The following is an 18,092-nucleotide window of genomic DNA, read 5'->3' on the forward strand; positions in this document are numbered from 1 at the left end:
TTAAGGTTCATGCTGTGAAGTTGAAAGATAAAGAGACACTTCAAATAAGGAGTTATTTTCCCAAGCACACTTGTGGTCACCAACACCAAAATAACAAAGTCACTGCTTTGTATTTAGCTGAGAAATACATAGATGATTGGAGGGAAAATCCAACTTGGGAATTAAAGGCATTTAAGAAACGGGTTAATAGAGAGTTAGGTTGTGAAGTGAAGTATTCTAAGTGTTATATGGCTAAAAGAATTGCAATGAAAATGATATATGGTGATGTTAGTGAAGAGTATAGCAGGGTGTGGGATTATGCGGAAGCAATAAGGAGGTTTAATCCAGGAAGCACTGCAATCGTTAAATGCATTGGTATAGACACACCCCCACCTTTGTTCCAAAGGATGTATATATGCTTGCTAGCATGTAAGGAGGGTTTTGTTGCTGACTGTAGGCCTATTATAGGTGTTGATGGGGCACATTTGAAGGGACAATTCCCTGGGGTTTTATTGACTGCTGTAGGTAAAGATGGGAACAATAACATCTTCCCCGTTGCATGGGCTGTGGTTGAAACAGAAAATGTAGAAACTTGGACTTGGTTTCTAAATCTCCTCGTAGAAGACCTTAGGTCGGTTACTGCATCGAGTAGTTGGGTTCAAGCAGAAGGTGAAGCTTTCACCTTCATGAGCGATAGGCAAAAGGTAATTTCTTGTTAACACATATTTTGTTTTAAATGCAACGAATACTATAACCCTAATATTAATTTGTTGTGTTTTTTAGGGTTTGGTTGAAGCTTTGAACTCGGTGATTCCTGGACTCGAAATTAGGTTCTGCTGTAGGCATATATGGGCGAACTTCAAGATCAAGTTCCCTGGAGAGTTGTTCAAACAACACTTTTGGAGAGCAGCAAGAGCTTACAATAAGGTATGGAATCAAGTATACAATTAAATTTCTGAGATAATGTCAAACTAATTAGTAACAATTTATGTTTACAGTTTCATTTTGATAGAGAAATGAATGAAATAAAGAATATTTCTGTTGAAGCATATGAATATCTAGCTGCTATTCCTACAAAACACTGGTCTAGGCATGCTTTTTGTAGTAGGAGTAAGTCTGGGATGTTGTTAAATAATAATTGTGAGGCATTCAATAATGTGTTAGTAGAAGCAAGGGGGAAGCCTATAATTTCTCTAATGGAGTGGATTAGGAGATATGTGATGCAAAGAAGCGCAGCCAAAAGGGAAGGGCTGAGTAACTTTGAAGGTGTGTTGATGCCAGCTATCACCAAAATGATTGAAAAAAATGCAAAATATATGGTTTAAGGGTAATCCCAGTGGATGTGTGTGAGTTTGAGGTGGATGATAATGACGGCTCTTACGTTGTAAACTTGGCAAATAGGACTTGCCATTGTGGAAGTTGAGACCTTATAGGGATTCTTTGTAAACATGCCTTGGCTTGTATTGTTCTTAGAAAATTAGATGCCAACGACTTCGTCCACGAGGCGTATCTTGTAGAAACGTATCAAAAGACGTATAGTCCAAAGTTTTATGGTATGCCAGGACACAAAATGTGGCCCACGACCACTTTAGCCAAACCACTTCCTCCACCATATCGAAAGATGCCTGGAAGGCCTAACAAGAGGAAAAGAAAGAAGGAAGCTGATGAAGGTAAAGGAGGTAAGAAGGCTGTATGTGCTGTTAAAGAATTCAAGCAATAAAGATGTGGTAATTGTGGTGACCTAGGTCACTACAAAAAAGGCTGCAAGAATCCACCCAAACCACCACCAACAAAGATCAAGTCAAAGGGTGGAAGGCCTAAAATGGGATCTTCTTCTACTCAACAATCTACAACAAATGATGTTCTTAGCTCCATTAGTCAACAACAAACACAAAATGCTGCATCTACTTCATGTGTAATGGATCAAAATAGTCAAATATAGACCTGTATAAGTAATTTACTGTTGAATGTAATGTGTATGAACTAAGAATGTACTATGTTGAACTGTATTTTAGCAAATCAGTGTATGCACTGAGAATGTAATGTGTTGAATTAAGTGCAGCAAATTTAGTTACTGTGTTGAATTAAGTGCAGCAAATTTAGTTACTGTGTTGAATTAAGTGCAGCAAATTTAGTGTATGTTGTGTTCCAAGCATTGGTCAAACACAGCATACATAACATGAGTCAGTACAACAATACTGATTTGAGTACTTACTAATGAGAACTAGTGCTGCATTTGTAGAAAAAGAAAGCTAAACAGCATTCTTGAGGTCTGGGATTGTGTTTTGAAAATATGTTTTAAGTTTGGGTGCTGCAAATCAGTGCTGAAACAAATGAATTATGCTGCAAATCAGTGTTGAAAAACAAATATGTTCTGAATGAGTAAGTTCATCAGTGTGTATATGTATGTAAGCAAATGGATCTGTGTTGATCCTTGAACCAATGTGTATCATATCAATGTTGTGTATGTACATTGATGTCTGTGTTAATCCCAAGCACATTGCTGTAAGTTAAGTGTATGTTGTGTTCCAAGCAGCAGGCAAACACTGCAAACACAACACACAGCAAAGACAACACATCAAACACAGCTCATAAACACAACACAACACAGCAAACACAGGTCATAAACACAAAACAGCAAACACAACAAACATACAAGTGTAATTACAATACCTGCAAAGAAATTAAATGGACAAAATAAAACTTAATTCATTCATCATGATCATGTTACAATATCCAAATCACTGTTACAATTATTCTTAAATAGGTCTTACACTTCAATTACTAGCCTTGGGTAATACAAGAAACACCAAAAAAAAAAAACAAAAGAAAAACCCTAATACAAAGCTTGTAATATGATTTCCATGCTTCCTCTCATTCATCCATTTCTTCTTAATCCTTTTAATTTCTGAAAGTGCTTGTTCCTTTTCATGTTCCAAGCAACAAACCCTTGATGTCAAAATCTTGATTTCAGTTGCTAATTGTCGCTTGTCCTCCACAAGTTTGTTAGTCACTTCTCTTTGCCAAACAGTTTCAGGTTTGTCAATCCATTTAAACTTTTTGCATCCCCTCCATTTTGTATCAGGATCATAAAAAACGCAAGTCTTAAACCTTCTTCCAGGATTTTCCTTGGTCCATGAAACCCTCCTTGCAAAGGGAACTCCACACCCATATTTTTTAGGTATCGAATTTCCACTTGAAGAACAAGAAGACATAACTAATTAATTGGAAAAAAATGATGATCTTTGAATGAATTAGGGATTGGAATGCAAGGTGAAAGAAAGAAAGGCGAAAGAAAAAATAGTTAGGGTTTGTCGCTGCAAATGGGAGGAAGAAAGAATGGATTTTCGAATGCTCTGAACTGAAATGAAGAAGAATTAAATAAATTAAAGTATCACGTGCGTGTCACATGCGGGTCAACAGTTAAAGATATCGGTCAAAGGCCACAATCCGTTATAAGGTAGTGTTTTGCAAACAATTGTATTAAATAAGGTAGTTTTATGCAAAATTTTTTAAATAAGGTAGTTTATTACAAAATGGGGTATATACTAGGTAGTTTTTAATAATTTTGCCTTTAATCTAACTAATTTAGTTTTATTTTTAGTTAATCATACTAAGATGTGAATATATATCAGGTTGGTGTTAAGATATTTTTCACATGTTTTATAAGGCGTCTCCAAATTTTAAAGGTACGAATTGTGAAGGAGTGTAACTTGACTCAAGTGTTTTGAACTCTCTTTTACATAGTTGTTTGTAAATGAATTTTGGACCCTAAAGATTGGTGTAACAACATTGTGTCAAACCATTGTCTTATTTTGATTGGTGAAGAAGCTTCCATGGCTTGACATGTACATATACAAGTGTGGTAGATTGGAATGGGTTTCTTCTTAGTGCACAAGGTATAATACGTTGGACAACTATTGAAAATGCTTGGATAAATTGGGGACCAAGGGTGGTACATGAAAGAAGTAAAGAAACAATCTAGTACATTCTAAAGTGTTCTTTCCAGTGAATAGGTGCTCGTTCAAGTAGAATATACTAAAAGTTTATTTATGTATTACTTGCGTTATATTGTAATTTAGTATCTAGCCCTATTTTTGTCTTTTAAAATTATTGCATTCATTTGTAAATATGAGTCAAGTCAAGAGATCCATTACTTAGTTCCTTACATAATTTAATTCCAAGATGTAACCTTTTTATGTTTGTCTAAACTTTTAAACTCTCATATCCTATAAACATATATATGAAATACACTAATCTAGGATGAAGGATGTACTCAACATTTAGTGATCCTCATTAAATCACTGTGTTACTGTTCTTATTTATTTTATGCTTAAATCATCTTATTATCTGCAAGATGTAATCACTGTTGCAGGGCTCTTATTGTTGGGGGTAAACCGACCGCTTTCTTCTAGTCCTACCCATAAAAGGAGTACGAATATGGATTGACCGTCAGCTTTCCTCACCCAAATCCTACTTTCGAACGAGAATTAAGCATGATGATAATGATGATTATATTCATTAGTGCACTATCAGAGCCATAATTTTCAATTATCCTTGACCCACCTTAAACTCATGGCTTCCGCTCCATTAGGCCTCCCAACATATTAATTGTGGTAAATGGAGTCAAGTTGAGGAAATTGGCAGACGAATTGATGAAATTAAGTTAAATTAAGAAGTCAATTAATTAGAGTAGTTGACTTATGCTGGAAGCCTCCATAACATGACACAGAAATTTGGATGTTTTCTTATGCTAAGAGAATATATTGTGTATGCTTTTATTAATGGGCTAACGCTGCCCAATTATTGGGTCTGGACAATTTGGATGTATGTAATGTTGTTTATTTGTTAAACAATGTTTTGTAATTTTGTTTATGTTTAGGAATTAGGAGTATTATATCACTACTTCTGCTTCATTTAAATAAAATTACTTTGACTTAAAATTTTTTACATATTTAAATTAAATAGTGCTATTTTAAAAATAACGAGGAAATACTTATTTTGAATATTATATGGAGTACTAGTGTTTTTTTATGTTAAAAAAATTTAATGTTAACTTCATGAACGTTATTGTATATGGAGGAGCTTTTGTATCAAACCCTCCTAAACTCCTATTATGATAACGATTTAAGGTGATTTTTTCAAACGATTATAGTGGATGATTTGTATTTTAACTTTTAAAATGATGAATTAAATTTAAGTAATTATAAAATAAGTACATTCATTGCGAAAGTGAATATTTAAATGAAAATTTGTGTTAGAGAAACTTAAATTTTATTATGGTGGAATTATAAAAGACACATGTTAGTTAGTATCCAAACAAGCTCTTGATTTGTTTGATAATGCATTTTCACCTTCTTCATATGTCAGATGTGTATGTTGTGTTTTGTAGCAGCAAGCACACTATTACGTTTTCTAATTTAAAGCTTATAATTTAATTTCAGAAAAAAAAAAGTATAATTTAGCTATGGAGTACTTCTATATCCCAATTATATATATTTACTTTATTTGCATTACAAATAATAATGCGAAATACAAATTATAATTTGGAGGAATTTGTATTTCTCCTTTGTTGATGACTAAAATAAATAAACTTAGACAAATAACACTAGAAAGAACTTGAAGATGTTTTTGTAACGAAGACCATTACCTGAAAACTTGATACAAATTATAGGCGTGTAATTACTTTCTTTTTACAAAATTTCCCCCATAAAGGTTCTTGTGTTTGAACTTGAAAATTCACAATAAGTTACAAACAACTCAATATACCCTTAGTACTTAGGATATATAACTTAACAACAATGTGTTTATATGAATTATAAACTTGGAAGACTAACAAAAAATTTATAACTATTTTTGAAAAGCACAAGCAAGAAAGAAAGTAAGGATAGAATAGAATTCAAAAATTGTGTATTTCACATCCTTCCCCAAGACTCCTATTTATACTTTTAGTGTAATGTCCATTGATGATCAACATAATAAACATTCACCAATACCATGTTTATTGTGGTGTTCATGAGCAATATTTCACGCCTTAATTGTTAACACACCTCATAAAATCAGAATAAAGAGTGAAAAAGAAAAGGAATTTAATGCACATTGATCAAAGAAAACTAAAAGGCACATATTGGCCTAGCAAAACCAAAAGTCGAGTCCGCTTTGGTTCATTCCTTTTGCCACCCCTTTAGACCTTGTATTTTAATACATTTTGTCCCACTACTATTTGTAGTACTTGATGATATACCCTAGGATTTTATATACATTAAATGTTCACCAAAGTTGAATACAATGCATTAAAAATAGCAAGATATTAAAAAATAAGAGAAAAAGAAAAAGTGATATTATCATACCCAAAATAGAAATTGACCAAATTCATTGTTATGGGTTAAAATGGAAAATTTGACAAATAGGATGAAATAGATAAATAATAGGAGTAGATTAGGAGTAGGGCTGCACACGGTCCGGTTCAGTCTGGTCTGGTTTGATACAAAAATTAGACCAGATTAAAAATTTTGGTCCGGCAAATTTTCAGACCAGACCGAACCGGACCCGACCGTTCTATAATGGTCTGGTCTACGGTTTTTTCTTTTTAATGTATTTTTTAAATTAAGAATCTAAGATAATGTATTCATCTCTATATATATAAATATTAATATATATTTCGAGTCTTTGATTGAGTTTACGAAAATCTTTAATTCAAGTACAAAATATCTAGTAGTGTTTCAAGTCTTGAACGAAAATTAGCACATGATTCAGTAAAATGAGAAGAAAAATTGATTTAGCGAAGAAAGTGAGAAGAAAGAATATAAGAAAAATTGATTCAGTAAAGTGAGAGGAAGGCCCCGCAAACTGCAAGTAGAGAAAAATGAAGACAAAAATAAGGTTTAATTTAATTTTCGACCTAAAATATAATGGGCTGGTAGAGTGGCAGTAATCTACCACTTCATATTCAGAGTTGGACCAATTGCCTAACAGCATAATGTCCTCTATTATTGCGGTTAATGGACTACAGTTTACGGGTTGTACTAGACTAGAAAATAATATGATTTTCCGGTTCCATTTAGTTTGAAAATTTTAAAACCAAGATCGGATTGAAAATTGTAATTTTTTAAAAAAAAACTGGACTAGACCATTTAGACCGTAGACCAGACTAAATACTTAAATTACGGTTTTATTCGGTTTGATTTACGGTTTAGACCAAACTTTGTTTAGCCCTAATTAAGAGTAATAACTTTTAAAAAAAATTAAAAAACTTTAGTTTAATAAAAAAAGTTTAAACATAATAAAATAATAATAATAATAATAAAATAAATTTAATAAATTCAATAAAAATAAATTTTGTTGGAAAAAGGTGAGTGATATAACCAAATAAAAATAACCAAAATTAGCAAATACTATGAGATAAATTCAACAAAATCTTATTAAATTTAATAAAAAAAATATTGTTTGAACAAGATTATGTGAACAAGGAGATAAAGATACTCTTAAATCGTAATTGCAAAAAAATAAATATAATTATTTTTAGAAAAAATATATTTTCTTAAAATTTTACCTAGTCCTTTTCCTTTCTTTCATCTGTCTTATAATTAGGAAAAAAAATGTATAGCAGAATCTAAAGTGGCTTGTTTGGTACAGATTCGTTCCCCACTAAGGCAAAATTCGGATAAATGAGCGGTCAAAGAAGACAAATTAGCAAGAACGAAGAAGAAACCAACACATGTGTCAGTTGTAAACAGCATAAAACATGATTCTTATTCTAAACTTCCAAACACTAAACATCCTTTTCTTTTGCTCTGGAAATCAAATCTTAATAAACACCAAAAAAAAGGTAAAACTTTAATCTCAGGTCTAGAGTTCGAGGATTGGTGCATAAGATATTTCCTCTACTTTCGTTTTTTCTTTCTATTTTTTTTTTTTGTGTAAATTTAGAAGTTAAATAACTTTAATTGTGAGTTTTTTAAAAATATAAAAAAATTAATATTTAGAAAATATATATTGAAATAAATCTATCAAGATCCCTCATGAATATGTTTTTTCATATTAATTAATGATAAATTATAGTTAAATTTGACACTAAAATTCGTAAATTTTATTTGAAAAGAACATATGAACACAGAGGAAGTAATATATATATCATGTTTTTCCCTTTTTCAATTGATGTTTGTGTTGAATTGGTTTTGCATTACTTTACTTTTTAGTTTATTTTGAATTTTGCCCTATGACTTACACTCAATTTTTGATTTTTATTTACTATTTTTGTCAAATATATATATTTTTTTCACTTCTCGTATAATTTTGTGTCATTATTTTCAATTGCACAAGATTTGTACTTTGGCCAAATTCATGGGACAAAAATTTTGTTTATCATGTATTTATACACTTTTTTCACAAGAGTAGATTGCTAAAATTGATTTTGCTTATTATTGAAGCCAACTCAGTCATTAGAGTTTGTTGATAACTTTCGTATTTAACCATCAAACTTTTATATTTATTGATTATGTTTAGAATATTTCATATCAAAAAAATTAAATATAATTTTTCATAATTTTTTTTAGAAGTGTAATACTTACTTTTTTTAATAATCTATATAAAACATATTTAAAGATATTGATATCCAAAATATACTTAAAATATAAAAAAAAAAAACAAATAAAACCAATTTAAAATGATAAGAAGTAACTTTACCATTGATTGAATTTCAGTATGTAGGAGATCATATCATGTCTTAAATTTGTTTCAAGTCACTAATAATAACTATAATGAGGCAAAATATGGCCTGTTCACTTAAGATGTACATAATCTTGTTCGTATCATTTCAATTTTGGAAAGAAAATGAAATAATATTAAAAAAGACCACGCATAATCATTAAAATTATCAATAAATTTTCCTATTAGTATTTTTACTATTTAATACCGACTACCAAACGTGTTATACGTGAGATCATTCGAATACATTTAGATTGTGTTTAGAAACAAACATTTCATTTCAAATTATACACTTCAATTATGAAATCCTTAATGTAGAATTTGAGAATGACAAGGTTTGAGAGGTCATTCTCAAATCCACATCTTTAAAAACTATTTTTATAATAATTGTGAAATTGACTCAAATTCAAATTTGAAATTTTTATATTTGCCAAACACTAAATTTGAGTCAAATCTATATTTTCAAATAAAATTTTCATTCCCAAACATAGCATAAAGGAATTAATGCTTTAAAAAGCATCTCACTTGTATTTTTGTAATTATGCCTAGGAAAATGATGTAATAGTTAATATATACTCAAATATGTGAGAGCCTTTTAAATCATATGGTGCGTCCTCGTAAGAACAGAAAGATTATTCAATAGCCACATTGCTATGCTAAATTACACTACTATTAATCTAACACTTTTCTGATTAATTAGGCAGTATTTTAACTCCTTACAACCTTAATCTTATTGCTTTAGAATACTAAAAACTAAGCAAGAAAAGCAGAACCTCACAGAGACACACTATTAGGAATTCCCCTTCCAGTTATTCCTACACCACTTGAAGGACACAACAATGTGAATGGCAATTTAGCAGGACCAACCCGATTCTTGAGCTTCGGATCATTATTTCTTGCTAAGATATTTTTTTCGATCTCCTCGAGTTTTTTACTAAATCTATCGAACGCTTGTAATGGAGGCATATCAGAAGTCCATCCAGGCTCTCGTTGCCCGAGATAAACCTCATCGGCAGAATGCCCTGAAATAAGCTCAATCACCGAGATTGCTGCTAATGTTCTAACTTGACTTATTACAGTTTTCAAAAACACGCCATCCGGATTTGTTTTTAGTTCTTCATACTCCGGAGTGCCTTTTTTTGGCATGAACCTCCGCGTTATAGTAGGCCTGTTAGGCATGTATCCTCCGTATGGGTATTGACCGAAGTTAACGACTGCATGGAGTGCAGAAGCAATCCATATGATGGTCGAGCAAATTTCGGTTAAATCATTGAAGGTCTTCATTTCCGGCCACCACTTCTCATCCTTCTTGTCGCCATGACCTTTTTCCCGGATTTCTTTCCACCAGAATTGAAGTTCTGGGTCAGTTGCAATCATGTCATCGGATTTATAGTAAAATAAGCAATACTCTTTGACCCAAGTCTCGATTGCAGACCAAATTTCTAGCCCATCCACAGCATATGGGTAGTCTTCTATGAGTAGTTTGTATCCATGAGGGCTATTCACATCCTTCACTGCCATTCCTCTGAACAAAAAAGTATAGCTCGTCAGACTAGTGTCATATGATTTGTTAATCTTTTCGCGAATCGTAAATCGAATAAAGCAAATTATGGTTAGTCTTGGGTCATTTTGAGCAAATCCCCAATTCAAAAAACGAATAACTTAGCATTAGATTATGTTACATCGTGTCAGACACCTAACCAGAAGGCTATAGGTGTTCAAAACAGACCCGATGATCCGATATTTACCCAACCTTATAACCGAACCCGACTCAAGTTTAAAAATGATTTACATTCATGTAAAAAACAATATGGACACAAAACTTGATTTCAAAACGACTCGAAACATCTAATTTAAAATCAACCCGATAAGTTGAATGAACACCTGTAATAAACGACTTAACGTATAAGATTATTATTTGTAGAAGTATAAATACCTCTTGATAAGATCTTGAGGAAGAGCTTGCTCAGTGAATACCCAATTTTTATACACAGCAGATGTCCACTGCCCAACATACTTCCGGGGATAGACTGCTGCCTCGAATAATCCATCAGCATTCATAGCAATCTGACGTGCTATCGTATTAACAGCCATTGTATCCCGGAAGTGAGGATGCAGAAGTTTGTGGATCGGGTGAAGCTGGCTTAATTGTCTGTTTGATGCGATTATAAACGGCTCCATCACTGCGTGAGTGTGCAACCTATCGAAAATACAAGTATTTTTATATCATTTCTACATTTGGAACAAGAAAAAAACTAATACTATAAGTTGCATAAAGATTCATTCAACCGATTCATACCAGTGGCTTATAAGTTGATGATAAGCCGCATCAGTAACAGCTACATAGGTCTTGGCAAGCAGCCAACGGGAGGCTTCAACACCATCACTGGTGGGTTTATATAATTCACTAACAGCACCGTATTGATCCCCCTCGGGATGTGGTAAGCTTAACTCGATGACCAATGGCTTCAAAGTTCCGTCATCTTTTAAGAAAAGTAGTGTTCGAGTGGCATAGACTTTTGAAGATGTATCTTTGTTGATTTGTCTCAAGAATGGCATTACTAAATCGTGGTGATCCAATATAAAAAGCTTATCACGCTTCATTGCCTGATCGAAGAAACAAACGAAGGAACAAATTTTGGAAATAAGCGACATAATATGATCCTTAAATGAACTCGTGCAACATGAAACTATTCTCTGAGTGTATTACCTCTTCTACGGTTAACCCATCTAAGTTTCCTTCTAGACACTCTTTAGTGATTGAACTGTTCTGGTTTCCGTATTTGGAATCAAGTTTACTCACCGGTGGAAATTCCTGCAGCAAAAGGGGAAATCTTGTCAGTTACGGTCAATCAAGACAACATATTAGCTATCAATAGAAAAAGTATAGTTGCGTAAATCCGACCGCCAGACCCCCTATAGTGGGAGCCATTTAATGGCATTCAGATAATGTAATAACTAGAATAAGGTCTTTTATAGTTGTACATTGTTCTTACGCCTTAGCTCTCTAAACGTTTATCCGTTTTTTGTTATTATATGATACAAGGCGAGAAAACATTTCAGTGTTTTTACCTTCAAATGGCGGATAACAAGAGGATTTATACCGGCTAGCATCTCCCTCGCAAACTCTTCATCAGTCCTCCAAGCCGACTTATCCTCTGTAGCAAAATGATACAAGACATTAACATTAACTAACTGAATAGAGTTTTGTGCTTCATTAATACTAATGTTCACCTTTGATTATATCAGGCATTGGATATTTCAAAATCGGTGCACCATTAGTTCGAATAACCGCTTTTAGAAATTCATTAGGAATATGTTCCTTGAGTTTTCCAAGTAATGAACTATTCGGAAGCTTAATTCCTCCTTCAAACATCTCTAGCACATCTTGGAAAGTATCGAACTCCTTTGGTGTTTTGTCGAATAGCGCGTCCAACACACCAACAACACCTTGAGATAAAGACTTAAAGGTATCACCCAAAAAATCTGACAACTTGATGTCCCCGAACTTTTCATCTCTTGGAACGTAGAACTCTTTCGCCTTGACTATTGGTAACCTACTCTCTGTGTGAGGATCTGGAAAAAGGCATATACAAGTAAGAAAATTGCTTAACTACATATTATAAGTCCTTCAATGAAGTACTCAGTTAAGTAGGGCTTGTTTGACAATCAATGGGAATGTTGGTTTTGAGTCATTAGGTATCGGTTAACGAGATTTTAACAATTGCCAAGACATTAACCTAATTGTAGATTAACAAGTGCAACAGTTAGCAAATCAGTCAATATTTCTAACTGATGAAACCAGCTAGAAGTTTCAGCCAACAGCCGTTTGCCAAACAAACCCTAAATTGTAAGCAATTAGCATATTTTCAGACAAGCGGGGAAATCTAAAAGTGAGGCAAGCAAACCTGTTTTTGTTGGTTGACGACTAGTTCGACCTCTACGAGGATAAGGATATTCTGCAGACCCTCCATATATAGGACGGACATACTCCGGACCTTTATCAGGTTCTCCTAGATCATTGTAGAATGCATAATCATAAACTCGATCCCACTCCATAAGCATTACATTTTCCTTTCCTTCTCCTCTCAAAATCTGCAACTCTTGTTCGCGATATTTGCGTAATGGTGCAGGAGTTTGATGAGGCAAATATGTCTGTTCATGGAAAACCATATAACATTAATCAATCATCTTAAACCCATGTGGTTTTTTTAGTTGACTTGTTTGACCAGTTATGGCAAACATCTTGACTTTTTTGCTGGTTTTAAGTTAGCTGGATAAGCAAAGCAAACCGACTAAAGAGATGTTTGGTAAAATTATACATCGGTCGTTGGCCGTTTATTGGAGAAGAAATAACCCAACAAACCAAAAGCCAATGAAAATCCAACCAAATAAAGCAAATGAAGAAAGTTTGGCTGTTTGAAACGTTATTTACCAAAGACGTTTTTTTTAGTAAAAGTCAACCAAAAAGCTTTTTACAAAAGTAACTATGCATCATTGCTACACAAATGTGATAAAAGAATAACCTTATTTGTGAAGAAAATACGATCTTTGTGGTAGAGATGAGACGGATAAACCCAAGAATTGCAATGAAAATGAACATTTCCATGACCTGGGATGTTTTTCAAGCTGACATTTCTAAGATAAAATTCATGATCAGTCTCATTTTTCACAAATATTGCACCAGGAACACCAATTTCTTCATTCCAAACAAATTTCACTCTGAATGCAGACTCCCCATCAGCCACACTAATGGATTCACTGATATCCTCTTCCAAATATGCTGCTTTTCCCTCTTTCCCTTTCAAAATACACAATAATAGAGTATCACTTATGGGGCACCTTTAAGTCCAGATTTTCTACTTCAACTAGAGAAAACCACAATCGTTGTAAATGATATTTGACACTTTGTATGCTCTATTCGAGGCCTAATGGTTGAGACCCAAAGATATGTACTCTAACACATTAGCTCTGATAACATGTTAGTTGTTTAAAGTTTGACTTTCAAGTTGGGATCTTTCAATATGATACCAAAACTTTAATATATTTATATACAATTCTTTTTAGAATAAGTTTTTAGAGCATGTTCATGAGCTAGATTATTTAGCTAGGCTTGATCAGCTCATGTAAATATAAGCCAATCTCAAGGAATTCAAATGCCCTGTGGGCCCATTAACACTTATGTGTAGCTAGTTTCTTTTACTCAAAAAATTTATCAAGATATAGCCATTAATAAAGACTAAAAAGCAACTAATCAAGTTAAGTGATATACAGTCATAGTCATATTTTGTCTTGAATTCCATCTTCAATTATACTATACTACTCATGATTGGCATTATAATAAGGTTAAAACCAGCATCACACAAATTGCCATTCGAAAAAAGCGACTTATAATTAGTTTTAGTTTTAGGCTATTTTTGAAATATTTGGGGAAATAACCTAGTAAAAATTCTAGAATGTAATTAAAAACTTGTGGGTTTATGCAGAAAAGATCAGAAAAAACAAGAAAAAAAGAAAAAGATAAGAAATAAATACCAGGATGAACAGAGCTAATAAGCTGAATAGAAATCTTGGATGGATGAATAAAAGATAAGAAATGATGAGATAATCTGTGCTGCTTCTTCAATATGACTGTTCCTTCAACACTGATTTTGGTAGTGTTTCTAGATTCTTCCATTTTCTTAACAGAAGTTTTGTTTCTTCCTAAAGTGTTAAGAATACTACTGAATGAGTTCCTGGATTTTTGTGTGGTTGTATTTAAGGTAAAATTTGACTGATGGGTTGGATTATGTAGAAGTTTCAACTTTTTTTTGTGGAGTAGAAAGATTGATGAAGATGGGTTGGTGTTATTCTGAGAATTATAAAGAGAATAGAATGAGGAAATAAGTTTGGAATTTGCCATGTCACTCTCTTCTGAAGCTTAGGTTGACAGTTGTTCTTCTATGCAGAATTTCACAGCTTTTTATAACAGTTCTCTGTATTCATAGATGGTGGCATAAGAATTAAGATCACTTTCAATTTATTTTCGTTGATTTTATCTTTTGAAATGGTAGATGAAAAAGTAATGAGGTAATGTGTGATATTTTTTCATTCATTTTAATTGTTTAATTTACTTTATACCCTCTATTTAATGTATTTATGCGATCTTTAATATATTGAGTTATATATAATTAAAAATTATAAAAAAATATTAATAATCTTTACATAAAAAAGAACCAAATAAGATCCCACATAACTATATTTTAACTTATAGATTAATAATAATACAATTTTTTAAGAGTGATAGATGAATAGTGTCCTAAAAATAAATAGGACACATAAGGTAAATAGAAGGGAGTAATAAAATAGGGATAAAATGGAAATTTATTGAGTTGTTTTTTTCTATAGATGAAAAGGGTGCAAAAACAGCCGTAAAAGATAATAAGGCAAGCATTATGAAACAGAAAAAGTACATAAAGAAAAAAACCGTGTACATACTTCTAAAACCTTAACTACATCCATATAAAATCTAGTAAGATTTATTTAAATGTATCGACTTTAAATATTTTTTAAATTTTATTTATATATTTATAGATATTAAAACTCGTATTTTTATTTGAAAACTATAAAAAAAATTAATATAACCTAACAAAATGTAATGTAGTAACTATAAGATTAGAATATATTCCAGTTGCATTATTTCACACTCTAATTCGATTTTTTTACTGCAAAGATTTTTATTTTTTTTTTTGTGTGTAAAACTGACTTTGATTTTACACGTCAATTAATATTATAGTTTTGGGTTTTTTTTATTCGGTCAATATCATGTGATAAAGACTTAAGAAGAATCATTTTCATGTGTTAAAAAGGGTTCATGAAAACACTTTCATCTACAAAGAGGTATTCTTTTTACAAAGTTAGATAAATACACTTATTACAAGAATGAAGAATCTAATATGAGTATTAGTTACATATAAGTTGCATAGTAGTGATTTTTGTCCCATTCATTGTGCATTATTTAATTGGAAAATTCTCATAGCATAAGTCAAAATAATACAAAATAAATGAAATTAGGCCCGAAAAAGGCTGGCACGATCTGCTAACTCGATCTGAATCTAACTCGAAATGAGTAGATTTAGGTTAAGACTTTTGACCCAAATAATTAAATGGGTCAACCCGACATAATTTGCTTATTAAATAGGTTGGGTTCAGGTCAAAATTTTAAACCTAAAACAAACCTATATAATCCATGTAATTAAACGTGTTAATTTTGAGTTAAATCAATGCGTATAACCTAAACTTAATTAATTTAATATTTTTTTATTCTTCATTGTAAACACAAAATAAACAACAAAAAAGAATAAAGTTTAAAATTAAAGCCCAAAAAATTAGATGTAATCAATGTTAAAAATCTTAAATTGACAAAAAAAAAAAAAAAAAAAAACTATAAATAGGTTAAGTGGGTCGAAATCAGGTTGACCTGATTTGTTGCAGGTCGGGTCAAGGTTGTGATTTTCAACCCAATTAACTAAATGATTGGGTTTGTATTAAGGGTTTTTTAATCTGTTTATATATGATCCGAACTTAAACACAATTCAATCTGATCTATTTGATAGACCTAAATGAAACAGAGGAAGTATGATAATGGTTCTTAGTGAGATAATAATTACTAGAGATTAAAAATCAAAAAAAAACTAAGTATATGATAAAATGCGTTGATGTACCGACAAAATTGAATTTACTAATTAAAGTTCATGATTTTTTCAACATAATCAGATATTAGTTGTGTAGTATTCTTTGTTTCATTTATTTTATATTATTTGGTTCAAAAAATTCTCATATTACTAAAAAAACAACTTATCCATTAAAATCTACCGACTAATTTCAATAGTCGAAAATTTCTGACTATTGTTCCGACTGATAGACGTTAGTCGGAATTTCCGACTAATTTGCTACTGAATTAGTTTTTGATAAGAATTTTAAATTATAGAAAAAAAATTTACGATTAATTATTTTCCGACTAATTTTCGACTGAATTTTAATTTGAAAATTTCCCACCATCTTCCAACTAAAATTCACTATTCCACATTTCCTTAAATTGTTGACCAAAGTTATGGATTTCAGTTTTCACTATTAGGTTGTTAGGCGACATTGATAATTTATTGGATTCACTATTTAATTATTATATTTGCATGCACAGATAATGTACACGCAATGCATGATAGTAAGTCAAACAATTATTGTTTTTTCATTATATTTTTTCATACTACCTTCAAATTCTAGAAATTGTTACAATCAGTACAACTAATAATATATTAATAATTCACAAATACGATTAATAATATACTAACATAACTAATAATAAACTAATAATGCACTAACACTACAAAAAAATGACAACTTCCCGACTAAAATCCACCGATTAATACTACACTAATACGACCTTTTTTTTTTAAGTAAACACTAATACGACTAATAATGCACTAATACAACTAAATAACTAATAAAGTACTAATAATGCATTAATACGAGTAGTAATATACTTATACAACTAATAATAATATAATAATACACAAATACAACAAATACGAGTAATAATATATTATACCAACTAATAATATACTAATACTACTAATACTACACTAATACGACTAATTAAATACTAATACTACTAATATTATACTAATGATATACAAATACGACTAATAATGCACCAATACAATGATGATGATAATAATAATAATAATAATAATAATGATGATGATGATATGCTAATACAACTAATAATAACTAATACGACTAAATAACTAATAAAATACTAATAATGCACTAATACGACTAATAATAACTAATACGGCTAAATAACTAATGAAGTCCTAATAATTCACTAATACGAATAGTAATATACTTATACAGATAATATTATACTAATGATACACTAATACGACACATAATGCACTACTACAACTAATAATAATAATATACTATACAACTAATATTATACTAATGATACAATAAAGCGATTAATAATAATATTATTAATAATAATTATTATGACTAATTACACTCATACAACTACTACGACTAATTACATACTAATAATATATTAGTACTACACTAATACGATTTTTGTTTTTGAGTAAACACTTATATGACTAATAATGCACTAATACGACTAAATGACTAATAAAGTAATAATAATGCACTAATACGAGTAGTAATATACTTATACAACTAATAATATAATAATAATCAAATACAACTAATACAAGTAATAATATATTAATACAAGTAATAATATACAAATACAACTAATAAAAATACTAACACTACACTAATACGACTAATACTAAACTAATACGACTAATAGTACATTAATACAACTAATAATGATAATAATAATAATAATAATAATAATAATAATAATA

General features: G+C 31.1%; 2 protein-coding genes across 3 annotated transcripts; one reads left to right on the forward strand and one right to left on the reverse strand.

Annotated features, from left to right (window-relative positions):
• Window positions 1-251: 251 nt before the first annotated feature.
• On the forward strand, window positions 252-1,921 carry LOC130828536 (uncharacterized). Its single transcript, XM_057694501.1, has 5 exons — window positions 252-683; window positions 763-906; window positions 978-1,245; window positions 1,413-1,658; window positions 1,725-1,921. Exons 1-5 carry the CDS (start codon window positions 252-254, stop codon window positions 1,919-1,921), a joined length of 1,287 nt encoding a protein of 428 aa, XP_057550484.1.
• Window positions 1,922-9,357: 7,436 nt separating this feature from the next.
• LOC130796711 (probable linoleate 9S-lipoxygenase 5) lies at window positions 9,358-14,772 on the reverse strand. Of its 2 annotated transcripts, none has more exons than XM_057659080.1 (9): window positions 14,221-14,772; window positions 13,212-13,486; window positions 12,594-12,840; window positions 11,920-12,261; window positions 11,758-11,843; window positions 11,396-11,500; window positions 10,985-11,292; window positions 10,622-10,885; window positions 9,358-10,210 (listed from the first exon to the last, which is right to left on the reverse strand). In XM_057659080.1, exons 1-9 carry the CDS (start codon window positions 14,585-14,587, stop codon window positions 9,460-9,462), a joined length of 2,745 nt encoding a protein of 914 aa, XP_057515063.1. In that variant the 5' UTR covers window positions 14,588-14,772; the 3' UTR covers window positions 9,358-9,459. The 2 variants fall into 2 exon arrangements, with proteins under 2 accessions (XP_057515063.1, XP_057515062.1); XM_057659079.1 differs by having other exon boundaries at window positions 13,212-13,480; window positions 14,221-14,702.
• Window positions 14,773-18,092: the final 3,320 nt, after the last annotated feature.

The sequence above is a fragment of the Amaranthus tricolor genome, chromosome 12 (assembly GCF_026212465.1).
Source record: "Amaranthus tricolor cultivar Red isolate AtriRed21 chromosome 12, ASM2621246v1, whole genome shotgun sequence".
NCBI classification, from domain to species: Eukaryota; Viridiplantae; Streptophyta; class Magnoliopsida; order Caryophyllales; family Amaranthaceae; genus Amaranthus; species Amaranthus tricolor.